The sequence below is a fragment of the Delphinus delphis genome, chromosome 15, assembly GCF_949987515.2.
Source record: "Delphinus delphis chromosome 15, mDelDel1.2, whole genome shotgun sequence".
NCBI classification, from domain to species: domain Eukaryota; kingdom Metazoa; phylum Chordata; class Mammalia; order Artiodactyla; family Delphinidae; genus Delphinus; species Delphinus delphis.
The window spans coordinates 68,972,211-68,994,796 of NC_082697.1; the positions used below are offsets into that span (position 1 = coordinate 68,972,211).

Below are 22,586 nucleotides of genomic sequence, written 5' to 3' on the forward strand. Positions count from 1 at the left end.
CTTCTGATGGAAACTATAAAATCTTCAATCTCCTTTTGTGAATATCTTCAAAACCAAGATGGATCTGATGTGGTTCTCATCAGGCTCCTGAAAGTTCTACCCAAACAGGAAACTCTGTGATCAAGTTGCATCCGGGATCGCATGTGGTAGAGAATGAAAAAAACTTTGAGCATTTTTTATCTCCTTGATAACAACTCTCCCATACACTGAAGGATCTTGGATGTTGCTGGGTTTAGCGATCCCATGGCAGTGGCCTTGACATACTGAAGAGAATTCCATTCTGCACTCAGACACTGTATCTTCTTCACTTTATTAAAGGAAAAGTTGAGACACATAGAAGGAGAGGAACAGACTGATCAAGTTAGAGGCAGAGGTGAGGACAGGATCCAAGTCTTTATTGATATTCTCAACCCTATCTTGGGAATTACACTTTATAGCTAAGAAAAGATTGCTTCCAAGAGTGAGATTAGGGTAAAATGGCTAAGGGGTCATTTAGGAAGAGAAGAGATCGTCATCAAACAGTTTGCCTGAATTCATCAGTCTTTCCCTTGTGTGGGTTCTCTGGGGCATAGAGCGCTGGAGGGTATGGCAGAAGCTTTTCTCTCACATGAACCTCCCGATGTTTAGTGAGAACAGAACTCTTACTGAAACGTTTGCCACACTGCACGCACCCGTAGGGCTTCTCTCCAGTGTGTACTCGCCGATGTTCTCGAAATCTCGTACGGTTATTGAAACTCTTCTCACAATCCACACATTTGTAGGGATTCTCACCAGTGTGGACTCTCCTGTGGGCACTGAAATGAGAACTGTTGGTAAAGCTTTTCCCACACTCTCCACACTGGTAGGGCTTCTCTCCAGTGTGGGTTCTCTGATGTATTATGAGACTCGAGCTCTGACTGAAGCATTTTCCACACTCTTCACATCTGTAGGGCTTCTCTCCTGTGTGGATTCTCTGGTGGGCACCGAAGTTTGAGGAGTCGTTAAAGCTTTTCCCGCAGTCAAGACATTTAAAAGGTTTTTCTCCTGTGTGGATTCTTTGGTGTCTAATTAGACTCCTGCTTCTACCAAAGCACTTCCCACAGACACTACACTTGTAAGGATTTTCCTTCTGGCGGGTCATCCGGCACATGAGGCGAGCACTCCTTCCAAAGCTTTCTCCATATTTGAGGAGTCGGTAGGGCCTTTTCCCCATGAAAGGCCTCTGATGCACGACAGCTTTCCCTAAATCTCTAGGCTGAGACATCAGTTTTCCCTGTCTGACTCCTTGAAGGTTGTCCCATTGTCTTCCTGAGATGCATTCCCTTTTACAATATTTACCTGGGTCAGCATTCTGAGAAACAACCCTTTTAGACTTTTCTATTAGTGCCCTATGCTGCTCCATGTCCTTATATATTACCTGTGTTGCATCCTCCTTGATACTACTTCCAATTTCAAAATCTGAAAAAAAAGACAAACATTTCAGACCAGTCATGTATCAACATAAACAACATGGCCTACAGGCCTTGTCTGTTAGGATCCCTGTGTGCTTCACTGGCCTCAGGCGTGGGGACTCTTTCTGATTCACTGGGCCTTATTTTCTTTCAGTTCCACGAATAGCCAATAATACCCAGCACAAAGTAGGCCTCTGGAAATGTTTTCAGAATTTAATTATAATCCAAGCCATTATCCCCAATCTGTATCCTGATTAACGTGGGAGCAACTTAGTTTATCTCCCTGAAATTCCACTACAATTCATTCTGCTTTCAAAATTTCTCATCTATAATGAAAGTACACTACACTTCATTAGTGCTTAGATTCTAATGATCAAGTCCAAATTCCTCAATGGACTTCTAAGCTCATCAACCTCTAGTCATACTCTATCCAAGGGTATTTCTTTCTTCTCAAATGTTGCTGTCACTTTGTTTTTCTGGCAGTCTCACACACAGACCACACTAACTCAAATCTTAATTCTCACTGCTCGACAACCAGAATTATCTTCTCCTCACTCTTTCATCTGCATCCCACAGTACATCTTGGATCCAGCTTTGCCGAGAAGTTTTCTGAACAGAGAGCATGATGTGGTGAAGACACAGGCTTTGGAATCAGACAGCTCTGGTTATGATTCCATCCTGGTCACTTATTAACTGTGTGGTTTTTGTATTAACTTTTTATTATGGAAAATTTAAACACAGAAAAGTAGAGAACAGTACATAAACTGAACTTCCATGAACCACTTAACCAATGATATACTCCTGGCCAATCTTGTTTCATCTCTATTCCCACACATTCTCTGCTCCCTCTACCCGGATTATTTTGAAGTAAATTCAGACATCATATTATTTGATCCATAAATAGTTCACAAACTGTGTAAGTTAGGCCCAATCCAGGTTTGCTTGATTCTCAAACCCTTCTTATGCATTTTGCTCTACTGTCTTTTTTCTACTTGCTAATTTCAACGTTACTTTCCTTCCACATATTGAGCTGAAACTGCCAACATCCCTCAGTCCTAAGTGGGGTGGCTGTGTCCTGGGCTGGAAGAGGAGGGCAGCCATCAGTGAATCCACTGACTTAGGTCAAAAGCCCTAACAATGTCATCTTCTGAAGTACTCTGATTGGGTCCAACATTGTTCTGGGATTTGGAGGAAGTTATAGCCTAGTAGTTGCCTCAGACAGAGCCTGATAATTTGATGACAGATCTGGAGCTCACCTTAAAAAACAAGATTCACAAGAGAAGGACTTTGTTTCCAAAGTTATCAACTTTAACAGTTCCAGTTACAGAGTTAATAATTTCAGCTTTCATTCCCATACAAAAACAAATTCCTGTATAAATACTACCAGAGAGCATATGTGTGAACTTCCTTTTCTAATGTTTGTTTTGAATAAGCATAGAGTACAGGAAGGAAAATAATAACAGGTAAGGTTAGAAAGACAAACTCAGATTAAGGATGGTTGTGGAATCTTAATACAAGTCTAATGGAGAAAACTGGTTTGGAGACTTTTACAATAGTTCAGGCAAGAGACAGAGAAACGCCAAACTAGGGTAATGATTATGGTAACTAAAGAGCGGGGCAGATGGGAGTTCTACAACAGCTGAAAAAACATATCATCTGCCTGGATGTAAACAAGGAGAGAGAAGGCATCAAAAAAATCTCTATCTTTTAAGTCTCGATGACCTGTGGGAGGACACAGGGAAGAGCCATAGTGTGGGAAGGAAGATGCTGATTTTAATTTTGAAAAATTTAAGCCTGGACTGCTGGTGAGACGCCTGTGAGCATCCAGTGGTCAGCGGGAAACCCGCAGGTGGAGCTCAGTACCAGAATAAAGTCTTTTTCTCTCTGCCTATCCTTTTTCTCATGCACATCACACATAACTGAGACATTTCTGTTTTGAGCTTACTGACACACCTCCTTGATCTGAGTTTTTCTCACGTTTAATTCCAAATTCTTCTTCCCCACAATATTTCTAGGAGATATTAAACATTATCTGCCCCATACACACCAAAACCGAGGCTGAGATCCCAAAAACCAAATCACGAGAATCCAAGTTCCTCCCTTGAACAGAAGCACCATAAGAACAGGGACTCTGTTTTATTCATCAATACCTCCCCCTTTTCCTCAAATGGCACAGGACACACGAATATCTGCTTAATGAATAGACCTTCATGAGCGATGTGCCAGCTCTTCTGATCTGTCAGTAGATCCCACTTCCTTCTTCTTTAGACCACAGCCCCTCATGATCCTTACCACTCGGGCTTTGCAGTAAACCTGGAGGTCCCTGGAATTCTGGCTCTGGCACAATTTCCTCCTCACTCAGTCTCTCACTGCTGGAATCTTCAACTATTGCCTCCTGTGAGTCCTCCTCAGGTTCCCAGCCCGTAGGTTCCTGGGGTTCAATCTCAATGTCCTCTCTTTCTTGAATTGAGGGTGACGGGGCTTCCTCTGGGGTGCTAGTGGGAGGGGCAGATGCCCGAGAGTTAATCAGGGCATCCATCTCCTTGTAGAATGCACAGGACTCTAGCACGTGACCGTTTTTCACTTTGCGGTAACTCTTCTGAAGGCTTTTGAACTTGGTCCGGCACTGTTCCGGTGTCCGGAGGAAGCCACACTCTTGCAGCTGTTCAGCCACGGCCCCGTACAACTTGCTCTTCCGATGACAGGCTTGCAGTGCTTCATAAAACCGAGTCTCACGGAGGATGTCAAGGAAAGTCTTGGTTTCCTCGTAGCCCCAGTGCACACCTGCCATTCAAGGATAAAGTTCAAAGATACAAGGTCTCTGAAGCCTCTATACATTACAAAATATAAGAAGTACAAGAAAACAAATCCCATTCCCTGGAACTATTATATGCCTGGGAATAAGCTTTGCAAGAAATGAGAAGGTCTATATAAAATAACTATAATATTATATTGAAAGACATAAAAGAACTAGAAAGAATGGAGAGACACTATGTTTCTGGATAGGAAGATTCAAGTTGTACAGATATCAACTGTCAAATGAATCTATAAAGTCAAAATCCCAATAGGATTTTAAAATTAAAATTGATGAACTGATCTCAAAGTTTACTTGGTAGAATAAAAATGTAGCCCCCCAAATCTGTCATTGCTATGGTTCTTAAGGATTTAGCTGTCTGTCTTTTAAAAATTGTTAGGAATAATGGGCTAGGACACCCAGCAGGAACTTTTCCCCCAAATTCCCTATCATTTCTTTAGCCCATCTTCTTTGAACAGCAGAACTATGTCCAGAGTAGTTTTTGATGTTACTGAGTCCTCTACTTTGAGAGATGAAACCATCTGTAAGACAGGCAGATGTCCTGCTTTTATAGCAGAATTAAGCTTTTCAGGATATGTCTGAAGACAGTTTGTTAAACATGCTTTTTGGGTGTTTTATAATCTGTAGTAGGAAAGTCTTTTCTGTCCTCCATCTTACTGGGTGGCTCTTTCAGTCATATCATTGGATTCCATATTTGAAACCACCTACCCTCATGTCTATGGATTTCCAGAATGATGAATACCTGTATAATGCATTTTCCCATCTTTTTCCTGAGATCTGTTTGTTTTGAATAGGTACAGTCATGAGTACAGTCTCAGATCTCCCAGCCTGGTTTATTTTTCCATTCTACCTAAGAAATTATCATCTTTTCATAAAGTAGATTACAGGAACATTACTAATAACTGTGACACCAGGCAGTGTTTTATTGCATTTTAGCATCTGCAGAATGCCTTCATCTACATTATCTCATTTAACGCTAACAACTACCCTCATATTCTTAGCTATATTTTAGACAGAAAACTGAAGCTCAAAGTAGTTATATGATATGTCAGCTGTCACATAGCTACTAAGTGGTGGTTTAGTTCTGCATGTCCCAGGCCCCAAATTTCAACACCATCTTTCTTTTGTATAGTATCTTTTTTTTATCCTTTTAATTTCAATATTTCTGAATATTGTTTAAGATGTATCTCTTGTGGTTCTGGGTTTTTTGAGCATAAGCCACCCATTCTCCTTGCTTTGGCCCTGCAATAAGCCTTTCTCTGCTCCAAAAAAAAAAAAGAAAAAGATGTATCTCTTGTAAGCAATATAGTTTTTAAAAATATATCTGATAATCTTAGACTTTTAAATTTGTAATTAATGATATATTTGGATTTACATCTATCATCTTACTGATTTTTTTCCATTTAATGCATCTACTTTGTGATTCTTCTTTTCCTTTCTTGTCTTCTCTTTGAATTTCTTTTTTTTTAAATTCTTTTTTTTTTGTTGTTGTTAGTTACATATTCCTTTATGGACTATCCTTGATAGTATAATAATGTATCCTTGACTGTTACAATCTAATACAATTGACTGCATTGTAACAATTCTCAGATAATGTTAGATCCTTAGAACCCTGGACTCCATTTGTCTTCCTTCCACAGACCCCAAATACTCAAAATGCATGCTCTAACCCAAAAAAGAACCCTTCATGGCTGTTACTCAGACTGCACTGGGGGTAAAAAAACACCTGGGAGTACTTTCAGTTACATGGCCAATTACAGTGATGAGTGGCAAGGTGTGCGTGACAGAATTCCCTGGGTTTGGTCACTTCTGGTCTACTCCTTTTTCCACAAGACCACATCATCCATTTTCAAACCAGAAAGAAAAAAAAAAGTACCATTCTTACCACTCAGGTTTTGAAATAAGACAGGAGCACCACGAAGCTCAGACTTCTGGATAAACTCAACACCCATTTCATCACCATCAGATTCTTCTGCGGCTTCTTCCTCCTCCACCAAATTGATCTGTTCTTTAGCATTGATACCAATTCTCTTTAGTCTGGGGAGAGACAGAATCTCCTTTGGCTTATCCGTGGATGAAGTATGAGCTGCAGGGTTCAACAAAACATCCATGTCCTCAAAGAAGGCACAGGGTTCTAGCACATGGCCATTTCTCACTTTTCGATAACTCTTCTGTAGACTTTTGAACTTGGTCCGACACTGCTCTGGTGTTCGGAGGAAGCCACATTCTCGCAACCATTCAGCTACAGCACCATATACTTGGCTGTTTCGGGGACAGGCCTGAAGTGTTTCATAAAAGCGAGACTCTTTGAGAATTGTAAGAAAAGTCTTAGTTTCCTCGTAACTCCAATGCACGCCTGCTATTTTTTCATCTTCCAAACCCCACTGCTGCTGCTCTCTCCGTGTTTTCCCTGCATTCCTTGCAGGGGTCTGAATAGCATGAACTGATTTTTCCTTGATATAGTTGCTTTGTAGGACATTCCTCTTATTAGGGGATTGTAGACCTATTGTCCATGGCTCCTTTCTTTGCACCAACTGTGCCATCTTGTTAGCTGTAGACACTGTGTTTCCTAGAGTAAGAGAAACATATTTCATGCTAGAGAGATCAGCACTGCATGCCCCAATCTCCTGCTGTAGTATGCTCTCCTGGAACACTTGTTCACACCTATCCTTTAAAGGTCTTGTTCAGTTCCTTCTCTAAAGTCTTCCTCAATCACGATCATGCACACTAGTTTCTTACACGAGTTATTTGGCACAATCATCTACTAACTTAAAACTACCGTTTCACTTCTCATATATGTACCACTTCCTTCCCCAGCTAGTTCTTAAAGGAAAACTTTTAAGGGTAAGAAACACGTATTACATTACCTTCAATTCCCTCTCAGTATCTAACATTGTGTTAGGTTCAGAGCGTGCTCCTATGAACCAGTATTCGTTACTTATAAAGTGTGCTTACACCTGCTCCCCACATCCCCTCACTCTCCCACTCAACACACACATACACACACTAGGGCTATGGGAGATGAGAAGTCAAGAACTTTTGGAGACATTCTGGCGAAGTTAATGGGAAAGAGACGTAAGAATAGGAAAGTAACTTAATTTTTTACTTTACAATATGGTGGAGATCAACATGTCTTAAATTGGAATCCGAGCTCCACCACTTACTTTACTTTCTGACCAGGGGACGTTTCTTAATCTCTCTGAGCCTCAGTTTCCTAGGAAATAATATAATCTATTCAACAAGGTGCTGGGAATATTAAATAAAGGATCATCTGTAAAGAGTCCAATGCCTAATAAGTATGTAATAACATTTAGTTTCCTTCTATAGAAAACACACATAGGAGTTTCACAGAATTCTCCTAGGGAGGCAGCATCAAATCAAATCCTTGCTGAAAGGACCCTGGGGATGGAGATTTGCTCTTCAGTTTCACATGAGAGAAGTAAGTGTAGGGACAATGAAAGTTCAAACATCTACCAGGACCAGGCAGGCAAAGTAAAGGAGTGAGGTGGCTGGAGTGAGAGCCCTGGCATTTTAGCACGAGCTCCTCCACTCAGCTGTGGTCAATGGCTGCTGTGAGAGAAGGTGGGCCCGTTGTGCCTGACGTTTGATTTTTTTAAGAGATACTGGAAATCCAGATTTATAAACTAATTTTATATTAAAACTCTGTGCAAGGCCCAAATATGTTTGTAGGCTAGACTCATAAGCCTTTAGTTTACAATCTATGATAAAAGACCGAGCCAGGTGTCTGTGGGCCTGGGCCTTTCCATACATAATTATTATACATGGAGGCACTGGGCTAAATCTGAATGTCCATAGTATGGTCTCTAACCCACTCATGGCAGATTTTACTAAGACCTATAATTCATCATTTTACTAGGTCTGGATGCTGTGTGATCCGAGGCAACACTAGGAAACAGCTATTGTGTAGGCAACTTGCCATGTGGCCATCTTTCACTGGCTCCTGTAACAACACTAACAGCAATGACTACCGAGATAACCACACAGGTCTTTGAAGGATGAATGATCAGTGATGAAGTGCAGAGACCCTAAGTAAAAGTTAAAATCAAGGGTCCTGGGACCTCCCTGGCAGTTCAGTGGTTAAGACTCTGCATTTCCACTGCAGGGGGAGCAAGTTTGATCCCTGTTCAGGGAACTAAGATCCCACATGCTGTGGGTGTGACCAAAAAATTAAAAAAAATAATAATAATAAAAATAAAATAAAATCAAGGGTCCTGCTGTTTTGGGAAGAGTGCTTTGTTACTGGTGTGTCATCTTAAGTTGATCATTTTTTTAAACTGCTTTAATTACTTTCTGATTATAAACAATTGTCAGTTTATCTTTATTCATTCAGTTTGACATGGCCTATTTTGTAAACTCTGTACTTCAGGATCTATATGTATTGTTGTCCAACAGAACTTTCTTTGATGATGATGTTCTGTAACTGTGCTGTCCAATACAGCTATTGAATACCTTTTTTTTTTTTCGGTATGTGGGCGTCTTACTGTTGTGACCTCTCCCGTTGCGGAGCACAGGCTCCGGAGGCTCAGCGGCCATGGCTCACGGGCCCAGCCACTCCGCAGCATGTGGGATCTTCCCGGACCGGGGCATGAACCCGTGTCCCCTGCATTGGCAGGCGGACTCTCAACCATTGCGCCACCAGGGAAGCCCCATGAATACCTTAAATGTAGCTACTGTCACTGAGGAACTGAATTTTAAACTTTATTTAGTTTTAATTAATTTTATAAATTTAAATTTAAACAGCCACGTGTAGCTAGTGGCTACTCTATTAGACAACAAAGGTTTATAGTATCTATAGTGTGTATTGGTGCACATTTTAGGCCTATAATTTTATTCATAAGTAATCTCTGACTTGTAGCTTACATATGAATGAACCATATTTAGCCCTATTGTTAAAGCAGATGATATAGCTCTTCAAAAGTTTGCTTGTAAAATTACATTTCAGTGGTTATGTGTGCCTGTAAAAATTCGTGCTATTTAAAAAATTCACAACACGCTATCAAGGTGGTTGTATTGAAATTACTTTTTTCCTTCTGTTTATAAGATTTCCATCCACTCAGTGAATATTTGCTGGGCGCCACCCATATGTCAGGCTCTGTGCACAGTGTTGGGGTTACTATGGGTTAAACAAAAACAAATCCTAAAAAGACCTTATGACTTTACGGAATTTTTAGTCTAGTGGATGTAGGTAAGTTTATATTTCAATAATATGACAATCATATATAAATCTCCCCAATGTTTTAATCACTAAATTATAAGAATGTATAAAAATCTATAATATAAATTGGAAGAAAGGAATGAGTGAGGTATGAGAACATGGTATGCTAGAGACCAGAAATGACTAGACAACCCATGGAGGTCCTTAAAGTGATAACATTTATAACTATTTTATCATCGGTAGAAGTGAATATATTAGAAATCCCCAAATCTTTTATTTGAAAAGGGATAGAATCCTTACCCAGGGAGACCATGTTCCCAATACTCTCCTTTCTAATATCCCGGTAGAGGTCTCTGTGAGCAGGAATCTGACGCACACTCTTTTTGTAGGAAAAACCTCTTGCCATGTGGACATCTTTCAGTGGTCCCTGTAACACACTAACAGTAATGACTACCAAGATAACCACATGGGTTTCTGAAGGATGAATGATCATGGATGAAGCACAGAAAGGCCCTAAATAAAAATTAAAATCAAAGAACCAAGTGTATATTATGTGCCAAATGAAGCAGAAGGTACTATAAAGCATCATAAGAGAGATGATCCAGCAAGGAATCCCATTACTCAGATGGCTGGGTGCAGTCTCTTCTGGAAAAGGAGCAAGGGGGAAAAAGTCTCTTGGAGGGAGTATAAAAGTTTGAGGAAATCACTGTGACTGAATATCCTAGGAAGTTAGGCTAGAGAGAACAATTACAATTTACCTGGGACCCAACAGGAACTCGTGTGGCTGTTACTTCCTGATCTATGGTGTTCCATTCATCAGCAGGAGCAGGAACCCAGGGAGAAGGCCGAGCTGTAAGAAGAGAAAGAAACAATTAGTGTTGTTGGCTCTGCCATCTTATTCATGCTGCTTCTCCTTTTATGAAATGAGCATGTATAAAAAACCTGACAAACATAAATTGGTCATTTTCTCAATGAATTCAGAACAATGCCCCAAACCACGGTACCCTAATGCAGGGCTCACAAACACAAATGCTCTTAGGGAGTAAGCAGGTAAAGGACATCATGAAAGGGGAGAGGTAAGGACTGTGGGGAACTGGAGAGCACATGTCCCACTGAAAGGGTACACCCAGTGTTCAGCTCCAGCTGATGCTTCATTGTGAGATTATTGCCCTGGCACAGAGCTTCTAACTTTTTTTTTTTTAAATTTTATTTATTTTATCTTTGGCTGTGTTGGGTCTTCGTTGCTGTGAGTGGGCTTTCGCCAGGTGCAGCGAGCGGGGGCTACTCTTCTTTGCAGTGCGTGGGCTTCTTCACTGTGGTGGCTTCTCTTGTGGAGCACGGGCTCTAGGCATGCAGACTTCAGTAGTTGTGGCGCGTGGGCTCAGTAGTTGTGGCTCTCGGGCTCTAGAACGCAGGCTCAGTAGCTGTGGCGCACGGGCTTAGTTGCTCCGCGGCATGTGGGATCTTCCTGGGCCAGGGCTAGAACCCATGTGCCCTGCATTGGCAGGCAGATTCTTAACCACTGAACCACCAGGGAAGCCCCAGAGCTTCTAACTTTTTCAAGAGAAGCCAGAAAGCGGGACTTTTATGTACAATCTCAAGTCTTAAACCTTGAGAACTAAAAACAAACAAACAAAACCCCCAAACCAAAAACTCCTTGTAGGTGAAACAAAACAATCTGATTTGGCACGTGAGTTACCAGTTTGCTATCTCTAGCACAAATTAATTCCCTATGAGTGAATACTGTCCTAAAAAATGTTAGCGTATACAGATACATAGTACTGAACACTACAGGGAAATATACCCCCAGAAAGGTGGAAGGAAGATATATAAGCTTATATAGTATAAGGCAGTCTGTGGTCTAACTTCTCCTCTAGAATTCACTATCTAGGAAAACGTTAAGAATAAATATTACTGTGACCAAGAACTCAAAAGCTTGATCTACCACTTTCTATGGAATCAAACTGAATCACTTCCTTAGAAATACATTATTCCCTTAGGCACACATGGCTGAAATCCTATCTCTTCTTTTAGAAAGAATTCACCTTTCTGAGATATCTATCCCTCAAATTTTCTGTCCTCCTTACCCCCAGTAAGGACCTCAACAGAAGAAACCACCTAACTTTAGGAATGTGATGCCTTACTGTCAGTCACTTTTTGAAAAAAAATCTCATTTCCTCTTCCAGTTTTTCCAAGTTGCATATAGTCAGCCAAGAACACACACACTTACACATGCGGCAGGACTAAAAACCACAAGCTGATTGCAGGGTGGAGGTTCTTAAATAACACTATGAGACCCTAAGGCCAGTCTGGGCAATCTATGTTTTCTCAGATTCCATCTTTAAGATCCCTTTTACTTATGTCACACATATTCCCAAGTCTTGAAGCTAATGAAGTCTTTCTCCCCAATATTCAATTTACTTTCAAATATGGATTGAGGGGACGCTACGCTGAACAAGTCACAGTGTTAGGGCTACAAAACATCTGCCATGGTCTCTGCACTGGGCATGCTCTGAGTTCTTCTTACCATTCTTGGGTAAGGGCCGAAGCTCTCTCTTTTGGTTCAGCTGCTCCTGGTGTCCTGAGTGGAGGCTTTCAGCTCCTTCCAGAGACATCACTCTGGGTTGGGTCTCCACCTGCTGTGGCTGAAAGTCTGCCACCTCCCATGCTGCTCCAAGTGGGGCTTGCTTCTCTGAGTACACAGGACTGCTAACCTGGGAAATAAAGTCAGTGCCATAGTGGGAAAAGGGAGTTAAAGAGGGCTAGATCAGGGCCAAATTCCCCCAAGAAAGATATCAAAGAAGGATAGAAGATGTGAGAAGGAATGAAAATTTCACTCCATTCCCTATGGGACCTCTGAGGGCATCAGGATAATAGTATTGTCCAGAAGTCTGGGCATAAGGGCATAGGAGAGTGCTCTTTATTAGTATACAGAGGGGCAAAATCTCTTAGGAGTGAAATACAGAGCCTCCCTGTTATCAGACTAGACATTATTTGAGTCCTCATATCTATTAGGTTCACAGAGAAATAAAAGTTCTCAGAACACTAATTAATTCACTAGTGCACTGAAAACTTAGAAAATTAATCTCGACATCTAGTGTCTATTTCTGACCAACACAGCAACTTGCTAATAGTCAGATCTTTACACAAATCCTGTGCAAGGTGAAAGTGCAAATCTTGCAGGATTTCATGAGGTTACTGAAAGGGCTGTTGAAAAACAATTAGAAGAGCATGCAAAGCCACTGACAAATAAGGATCAGCAATTCAAATGGAGAAGAGTGACAAGGATGATGACATTGAGGGCACTTCAGAAGACACGGATTGGAATATTAAAGGATTACAAGAGGCCCTGGGGTAACTGATAAAGTCCTTTCTTTCCTTTTCTTTTTGGGTGGGGAGCAGGGCAAAATAGCCCTCTTCAGGATCAAGCTACAAAAGTAAAATCCTGTGAAGCATAATGTACTGTTCTCTCATATAATTTTTGGGGGAAACATTACGCAAAGATTTAAAACAAATACTTAGCTGCATAATGTTTAGTGTCATTTGCAAGATAACAGTTCAACCAAAGCTTTTTTTCTATTTAATATGAAATTCTGATCCCTTTTAAGTAGATTCCCTTTAAAGGTCTTTCATTATTACCATTTATCCTTCCATAATTTGCATTTCCTGCAATGCATCCCTTGCCCATCTTCCTTTCCACCCCCTTCTTGCTAAATACAAAAATTTGGAAAACCCTCTCTCACCTGCTGTCTTAGTCTTCCAGTCTCTTTCTCCAAATGTATTACCAGGGCCACCGCCTCCTCTCCACTTTCCGGACACTGCTTCTGTGCCCACGCCTGAATCTTCTCGGGTAAAATGGTGAGAAACTGCTCAATCACCAGCAGCTCCAGGATCTGTTCCTTGGAACGCATTTCTGGCTTCAGCCACCGGCAGCAAAGTTCCCAGAGTTTACTGAAAGCTTCATGGGGTCCGGTCACATCCTCATAACAGAATTGCCTGAAGCACTTGCGAAAAGTCTCGGACTCAGAGCTGTCCGATCCTTCCAGAATGGGCTGCGATGCCCACTCGGGCTCCTTTTCCACCTTCATTATTAGGCATCCCTCAACCTCCAGGGGCGCGTCGATCTGAGGGTCCAGGGATGCAGCCATGCTCTAACCCGGGGGTCAACCTCACGTCTAGCTCAAAGGAGACTCGAAACCAAACCTTCGAGAGCTCCCTGCTAATGGTTTTGGAAGTGTGGGAAGGCAGGGAAGTGAAAACGGCAGTGTCAGCAGGAACAGGGTACCCCAGGCTGATTAATCAAATCTATCCTAGGCCCTTGAAAAGGTGAACATGTACCCTAAGGTCCAAGAACTCAGCCTCTTCTCCCAACAAGATGTGTCCCCGCGTTGTGGTTTTCCAGGGTGCATCTTTTAGTGCAATGTCGGAAAGAGCAACGCTAGAGGACTGGGAGAAAATCAAGGGGACCGCGGACAGGAGGACGGGGGCGGACAGCCGGGCCGGGAGGGGGTGTGTCAGACACCCGGGTAAGGGCCCGGGGGAGGGGAGGCCCCCGAGTGGGTGGGGCCGGATGCGTAGGCCCCGCCCGGCCCCGGGTTCGAGGCTCGGGGCACGGCAGCGCGCCCAGGCCGCTGCGGGTTGCTGGTGGGGGCCGACGTTATCCGAGGCCAGCGCCCGGCTCTTCTAGGCCAGGGTGGCCCGGGCCGTCCTCAGGAAACCTCCACACGCTGAGGAAAGCCGCGAATAGGTCCTGTCCCTAAGGGGAGAGAAGCGGCGGGGACCAAACAACGATTCGTAGGGTGGCGGCTGCAGGAACCTCGCTCGCAGCCTCGTCTGCTCTGTTCCCGGACTGCGCGGGGGGCGCTGGGAGCAGCAGCCACGCATGCGCCACTCGCGCCCGCGCGCCGCGGGGCTCAGCAGAAGCTTCCTCGTCGGCGAGGGGCTGGGGGGAGGGGGCGGCGCGGTGGACTCTCGCGAGAGCGCGCAGAGCAGCGACGCGCTGCCGAGACACTTTAGGAATGAGAAGGGTTGCGGCGGCTCTTCCCCGGGGCGGACGGACACACCGCAGGCACTTTGCAAGAGACTGTGGAACAGTGTGAGAAAGGGGAGTGGGCGTTCTCCGTCAGCCGGAGAATCTGGGAGGCGGGGAGAGACTGTGAGGTTGAGGAGCGCTAATGAGGAGGTGGCGCGAAGTCCTTTCTGACGCGGGGTGTGAGGACTCGTTTGCCTGGCGGAGGTTTCTGTCACGCGCTGCGAACGGTCGCGTGCTGACGCTGCTATAGGCGGCGACCCTCGGCGGGACAGCGGCCCTCGCGGAGGGACACGGTGCCGCCCCCCGCCCTCCTCTGGGGGAGCATATGTGAATGTTCGCATCTGTGAATGTCCCAATCAATGAATGCCCCCGTCCGTTGCCTGCGGAGCAGCGGGGGCTGCTCTTCGCCTCGGGGGCTCTTACTGCCCCGGGGACCGGGGAAGTCGGTGTAGCTAAAACTGTTGGGAGAGGATGTCATCTCTGGCTCAGAGTTCCTCCGACCAGGCCCCAGCTTCCTCCTGGTGGTGGCAGGAGGAGCTGTCCAGTCTCTCAACTTCTGTGAAACCCCAGAACTGTGCCCGCCCATCCCTCCCTTCTTCCCTCCAGCCCTTTACTGATTAGGTGCCAGGCAGTTTTAGGCATTTGGCTTATATCAGTGGGCAAAGCAAAAATCCCAGTTCTGGGGTTGGCGGGTAGATAGACTATTAAAAAATAAAACTTAGTGACTTTTTTTTCTTAGAGAAAGTCTTAGTTAAAACTTGACATGCAAATTCTAGCAGCCAAGAGGCATTAGTTGAGAATCTGTTGGGCAGCTAGTACATGCCAGAGGTTGTCTTTACACAGCTGTCTACAAGCTTACTTTCCTTTATTTCATTTCTTTGGTCACTTTTTTTTTTTCTAGACATGGTGATAGGTGGTGAGAAAAACAAAACAAACAAAAAACACAGCATCCTTTGCCACTTTTGAGCTTTCAGTCTGGTGAGAGAGGCACGTGTTAATCAAATAATCTACAAACTAATGTACAGTTGTAACTGCGGCAGGTACTGCCGACGAGTACATGATGCTTAGAATCTGTGTATATTAGAGGGAGTTGACTTAGGAGGTCTGGGAAAGTTTCTTTGAAGAGGTAAAGCTAGGGATGATATCCAAAGGAGGAGTAAGAGCTGACTAGGCAAGGTCCAATCCTCACAGAAATCCTATAAAACAGGTAAGATTACATCCGTTTTAGAGTTAAGGACATCGACAGCTCAGTGAGGTGATGTATCCGCCCAAGGTTACTTTAGACTAAGTGGCAACCCACGATTCTGAGTCGGCTAAGAACAGGGTCTTTTATATGCTCCTTGAGCCATTTGGTGTTTTTAGGAGAGGCAAGTGTCACAAGCACCTCAGGGACGGGCAGGGGTCACACACTCGAAAGGCTGCAGGGCTCAGGCAAACAACATAATTGAGTGAAGTAGAGTATAAGACAGTAGGGAGGGCTTCCCTGGTGGTGCAGGGGTTAAGAATCCACCTGCCAATGCAGGGGACACGGGTTCGAGCCCTGGTCCGGGAAGATCCCACATGCCACGGAGCAACTAAGCCCGTGCGCCGCAACTACTGAGCCTGAGCTCTAGAGGCAATGAGAAGCCCACGCACCACAACGAAGAGTAGCCCCCCCACTTGCCACAACTAGAGAAAGCCCTCGCGCATCAACGAAGACCCAATACAGACAAAAATAAATAAATGGATATATTTTTAAAAAAAAGACAGTAGGGAATGGGGAATAGTGGGGATTGCAGTGAGCTGGAGGCCATCTTTTCTAGCTGGAGGCCATCTTTTCTCTCTAAAGGAAAAAGCCAGGTGAAATTATCACACTTTTAAATAATTGGCAAATACATTTATCTATCTCTCTGTTAGCTCAATGAAGCAGCACTTTATTTATTTACTTAACTGTTGTGTGCCAGGTGCTTTGAGCAATGCCTTGCACATAGTAGGCACTCAACCTCATCTGCTGTCCATAAGCTCTGAGTAATTCTTGCCATATGTGCACAGTTCCACAGATTTTGAAGCAAATTTACATTCGCTTTCTTATTTTATCCACCAGCCTCTGTGTTGGCTCCTTATTTGCTTCTGATGTGGGTACTACATGAAAAGCCCCCCAGCCCCCTCCCCCAATCCAGGAAATATTTGGGTATGTCTTACTTTTGTACCTGTCCACCCTCTTCATGCTTTAGCTCCTCTCCCTATGTACTTGGCATCATATCTCGACTCCCTCTACTTATCAACCCATTTTATGTTTAAAGAATGCTTTGTCGTTGTTTTAGTTCTGACCCCAAACTTTAGGTGTTGACCGTGGGCCCATCATCACAACCAGGGACCTGTTCCCTACACTCAGCCTCAGCCCCTGCAACTGCAAGCTGCCCCCAGCTGCCTCTTGTCAGGGGAGGTGCATGAAAGGTTTCATTTCTTAGAAACTACTCTCCTGAGACATCTTGCTCCAGAATAAAGTGAACATCCCTAGACATCTGAACTCCCTAGTCCATCATATGATCTTGAGCGAGACAGAAATCTCAAGTCTGCAGGGGACAGTTATAGCTTAGTCTCCTTAAAGCTCCTCTTGGAGTAGAGGGTATTAAAGCTTGCTCTGCATTATCTCTTAGGTGCAGGATTATACATTCTTCAGGAATCATTTTTATTTTTATTTTTTTGTGGCCTCTCAGTGTTATATGCACACACATGTATATGTATATGTTTAATGGAAAATTTCAAACATATAAAAGAGTAGAGAGAATTAACTCATGCTCATGTTCTCATGCTCCAGCTTTAACAATTAGCAATTCATGGCCAAACTTGTCTTCCCTTTATCTCTATCTACTCCCCTGATCCTGGATTATTTTGAAACAAATCCCAGACATCATATTATTTCATTTGTAGCTGTCAGAATGTACTGCTAAAAGACAGGGGCTCCCATCTTAAACATAACTTCAATATAATCACAAACGCTTCCCCATAGCATGAACAATTCCTTAGTGTCATCTTTTAAGAACAGCTTATTTGTTTGAAAGGTGGTTTGCAAAGGAAAAAAAGGGTCATAGATGCTGGACAGGTAAAAAGAACAAATGTCCTTCATATTTTCTAGTTAGGTATTTATGTTTACTTCAGCTTGGAAATGTTGGTACCTTGGGAACAGAAGAGCAAATGGTTGAAAAATTGTTGAAATCGATATGGGTCAATAAATGAAGCAGATCATGCTACTCAGAGACATCTTGGAGGAGTGGTTGTTTTCTTAAGACCCCATCCTCTGAGTTCACCCCAACCCTGATGTCACGCTCTTCCCATGATCCGCAGGGGGACATTCACACCAGTCTCTCGTTGGTAGTACATCTGCTGTCACAGCTGTTATTTTACAAGTAGCCTTAGGTTGACCTTTGGCACCATTTCCCTCTGTCCATGGTGCTGACCCACCAGCCTTTGGCCAGCAACCAGAAGAGCTATAACTTGCTTTTGGCCAATAGGATTTAATGTAGGGTTACCATAAAAGTGAACATTAAATATACATTAAACAGTTGCAAGAAGTGCTGTCAGTGCTTATGCTCAGTTAAAAAAAATCCAAGCTGAGAGTGAAAAGGGAAAAGGTTGAGTATGTGTGTATTAGTGTGTCTATTTCAGACATAGTATAAATATTTTCAAATGTGATTTCTTAACCACATTATAACTAATTGAAATAAATTTCCATTTCATAAATTAAAAATTGCCTCTCCCACTGGTTCACTAATGGTGGTCAGATAGTTGACAGAATAACAACCATTAATATGTTCCAGTTCTTTTCACCCCATTGAGCAATATAATAATGAAAAATTCTCTTAAAAAATTATTTCTTAATATGCATATATAATAGTCAACATTTTTTTTCTGTATCTCTCTCTAAGGCACCATGCTAGGCACTAGTGGGATAGACAGAGACATAAGACATAACGCTTTACTCAAAGTATTAACAGTATAATGGGGGAAATTAGTCATAGAATTATCATATATTAGAATAAATGTGGTGGTGGAGGGATGCATGAAGGCCTGTGATAGTACAGAGTATAACCTCTTTGGCTACCAGACAAAGCTTTATAGAGGGAAGCTGAGTGATGTTTAGCAGGAGGGGGATAGAGAGGTATTCCAAAGAGAGGCAAGGTCATGAGCATGACTGGTATTTTCACGTAATGGTATGAAGTTGAGCGTGCCATGAACTTAGCACGGGGGAAGGCAGTGGTGGAAGATGAAGTTGTGCATGCAGGCTGGAGAGAATTTGGACGTTATGATGAAGGCAATAGAAAGTGTGCCCATTTCTGTAGGAAGGTGAGGGCATCTCTGTATCTTTGGGAGAGTTCTCTCCCTTATAGACTCCTGGGCTAGATCCACTATGGAAAGAGGATGCTGAGAGAGTACTCAGCATACAGCAACTTGAGTAAGATGATTTCTAGGGTCTATTAATTTTTCTATTCATCCACCCATCCATTATGCACATATAGAAGCTAATTATGTTTCAGGTAAAGTGTTGAATACTGGACACAGTGGTGAAAGACATACATGAGTCTTGCCCTTAAGGAGCTTACATTCTAGATGGAGATTGGAGAAGGAGAAAAATAACATACAAGGAAACATATAAGTAAACAAGATAATATCAAGTTGTTATAAATACTAAGAAGAAAATAAATAGGATGATGGGACAGACTGTAACTAGGCAGAGGTTACTTTAGAAAGGCTGATCAATGAAAGGTTTCTCTAAGGTTTGATTTTTGAGCTGGAGTCTGAAGGGTGAGATGGAACCATAGATGTGCAGCTTGTAGAAGAGCATTTCTGGAAGGGGAAATAGCAAGAGAATGAAGACCTTGCCATTGAAGGCGGGAAAGTGTGGAGTGTTCTAAAAACTGAAAGGAGACCAGTGTGGCTGGAGCATAGTGAGCAAGGGAAGGGATGGGACCAGAGTGAAATGCAGTGCCGGGCAGGGGCCAGACCATGTCGCGAGAGCCTAGCAGGCCACGGTAATTGATTCTCAAAGTGGACATTTAAGGATTTTAAACAAGTGAGTGACAAGATCTGATGTACACTTTAACAAAATCACCCTGGATGATGTTGAGAGTGAATTGGAGCGAGGCAAGAATGAAGGAAGTGTGGCCAGATATGGGCCTCTGGATTTAGTTCTGGCAAAAGGTAATGGTGACTTGGACTTGGGAGTGACAACACAGGTGGAGAGAAATGGATGTGTTCCATATGTTTTGAATGTAGAACTGTCAGGACTTGGAATAGCTTGGTTATGGAGCATAAGAGAAAGAGAGGAATTGAGGATGGCTCCTAGATTTTTTGTTTGAGAGTATTTGGGTTGATGGCACTACAGTTTTTGATGTGGGGAGAACTGGTAGTGACCTGTTTTTTGGAGTGGAGTGGTGGTGGGAAAAAGATTATTTCTGATTTGGATGCGATAATTTTGAGATCTCTATTAGATATGTGTCAAGTAGACAGGTGGGTATACCTCAAGGGGGAGGCCATGGGTGGAGCTATAAACCTGGAGGTCATTATCATATATTAAAAGCCATCAGACTTGATGAGAACATATAGGAAAAGAGTATAAGTACAGAAGGGAAGAGAAGGTAGGCCCATGCCCTAGAGCATGCCATCATTTAGCAGACCGTGGAGGAGGAGAATTTTCATGGGTTGAATTATGTCCCCCCAAAATTCATATGTTGAAGTCATAACCCCCAGTACCTCAGAATGTGACCTTATTTGGAAATAGGGTCATTGAAGATGTAATTAGTTAGGTTAAGATGACATCATACTGGACTAGGGTAGGCCCCTAGTCCATTATGACTGGTGTCCTCATAAAAAGGGGAAATTTGAAAACAGACACACACACTGCAAGAAGTCCACATGAAGATTGGAGTTATGCTACCACAGTCGAAGAACTGCTGGAAGCTAGGAGAGAGGCCTGGAACAGAGCCTTCAGAGGGAATGTGGCTCTGCTGACACCTTGTTGTGCCACTCAGTTTGTGGTATTTTGTTACAGCAGCTAGCTAACTAATAGAAGAATCTAGCATAGAAGACTAAATAGAAGTCACCAGAGAAGTAGAAGGAAAACCACTTGAGTGTGATGTCATGGAAGCCAAGGAAAATAGGGGTTTCAGGAAGGGAGTGGCCGTTTTTATTAAAGGCTGTTGAGAGATTAAATAAGAGGAGGATAGTTAACTAGAATGGACTAGATTTTGTAATATTTTGGGGGGTTCTTGTCCCCCCTCCATGTTTGAGATTGACATTTGATATTCACCTATTGATGATGACTTTGATTTATCAGCTTATCTTCAGTGTTAGAAGATACACTTGGTGTGCTGCCAGGTAGAGTGAGCTGGTAGTTTTCTTCTGGTTTGAATGTTTCTTGTCTCTCCTGGGAGTTGCAAGATACTTTTGGCAATGTCCTGTGTCTTCCTCCTTTGTGTTCAGAGTCACTGCTTTATTCTGTAGGAAAAGGTGGTTGCTACCTACTCCCCAGTGGCATAAGAATCTCAGTGAATGAGTTGACCACTCAACTGCTCTGAACTCAGGTCTCCAATTACTCCATTCACCATTCGCTACCCACTGCTTCCTGTTTTGAATGTGGACCATCCCTGAAACCACTCCCATCTTCACAGCTAATCCCTTTCTACCCTTTTTTTTTTTCTGTGGTACGCGGGCCTCTCACTGTTGTGGCCTCTCCCTTTGCGGAGCACAGGCTCCGGACACGCAGGCTCAGCGGCCATGGCTCACGGGCCCAGCCGCTCCGCTGCATGTGGGATCTTCCCGGACCGGGGCACGAACCCGTGTCCCCTGCATCGGCAGGCGGACTCTCAACCACTGCGCCACCAGGGAAGCCCCCTTTCTGCCCATTTTTTAGCTCTTTTCCTTCTGTTCAGGATTTATGGTCCTTTGCTGTACTTTTTCTTGATTTTTATTAATGTTATGTATTTATCATTTACCAAGATCTTTTCTTGGGTCATTTCTAGGAATTTGGACTGAGAGCAGAGGTAGGCACATGCGTATGTTCTGACATCTTGAATCAGTCCTCTGATACATTATTTTTTTGTGGATCAGTGTCGATTCCATCATTATGCCATGTTTGTGCTCAGGGAGCACAGATACCTCCTAATCACCAGGGTCTAATCAGAACTCACTGGCAAGTCTCCTTGGACATTTCTTCTGAGTTATACTATTTGAGGCAACAACACCAGGGGTAATGCCAAATAAATATAGCCTTTTATTTATTTAACAAATAATTTGTTAATTATGTACTATGTACATATCACAGTTGGTGATACAGAGAAATATAATACAGGGTCTCTATTCATGAATTCATGATCTACTTGGGAAAAAGAGGCATCCACATGAAGGATGTTAAATGACAGTGCAAGAATTAAGCAACATGAAGTCTTTTTTGACAAGAGCTATTTCAGTTACAAATGAAGAAATCTAGGTTTATACCATATTAAGTTAAAAAAATGTTAACTGATGTGTTTTAGTGTCCAGAACAGTAGGCCTTCAATAAGTACTTGTTGAGTGAAGGGAATTTGTTTTCTCATATAACTGAAATGTCCAAGGAAAGTTTAAGTTCAGGCATAGCTGTATCCACAGATCCAGATCATGCCCTCAGGCATCTGATTCTTCCCTTTATTCAGCTCTCATTTCTTCTGAATTGGCTTTATTTTCATGAAGGTTCTTGTCACCATATGGGTAGCTGCTGGTCTTTTGAAAGAGAGTACCCCTTCCTTTTTTTTTTTTCAATAGTTCCAGCAAAAACTTTGGGGCTGACGTTCATGGGGTTGGTTGATTTGGGTCATGTGTCAATTCCTGAACCAATCATTGTGACTGGGGGGATGGAGAACCTGATTGGTCAGGCCTGGGCCTCGTGTCCATTCCTGGAGCTGAGCTCTCTGAGCCACTTCTAGTTCATAAACTGGTCCCTGTACAAGGAGACTGAAAAGAGGCAGTCACTCCAGATTGGTAGATGGCAGGGATAACAAGCAAGGGAACTTATATATGAGGCATATCTTGGGTGGCCACAAGATGAGTAGATCTCTGAAGTCACCCCCCAGAATCTTAAAAGTTTATATGGAGGCTTTAACAGGGTTCAGCCATGAA

General features: G+C 43.1%; 1 protein-coding gene across 1 annotated transcript; it reads right to left on the reverse strand.

The window, feature by feature from the left end:
* Window positions 1–331: 331 nt before the first annotated feature.
* ZKSCAN2 (zinc finger with KRAB and SCAN domains 2) lies at window positions 332–13,569 on the reverse strand. Its single transcript, XM_060033086.1, has 7 exons — window positions 13,165–13,569; window positions 11,949–12,135; window positions 10,180–10,271; window positions 9,722–9,848; window positions 6,131–6,814; window positions 3,723–4,214; window positions 332–1,437 (listed from the first exon to the last, which is right to left on the reverse strand). The coding sequence occupies exons 1-7, from the start codon at window positions 13,567–13,569 to the stop codon at window positions 515–517; spliced, it is 2,910 nt and encodes a 969-aa protein (XP_059889069.1). The 3' UTR covers window positions 332–514.
* Window positions 13,570–22,586: the final 9,017 nt, after the last annotated feature.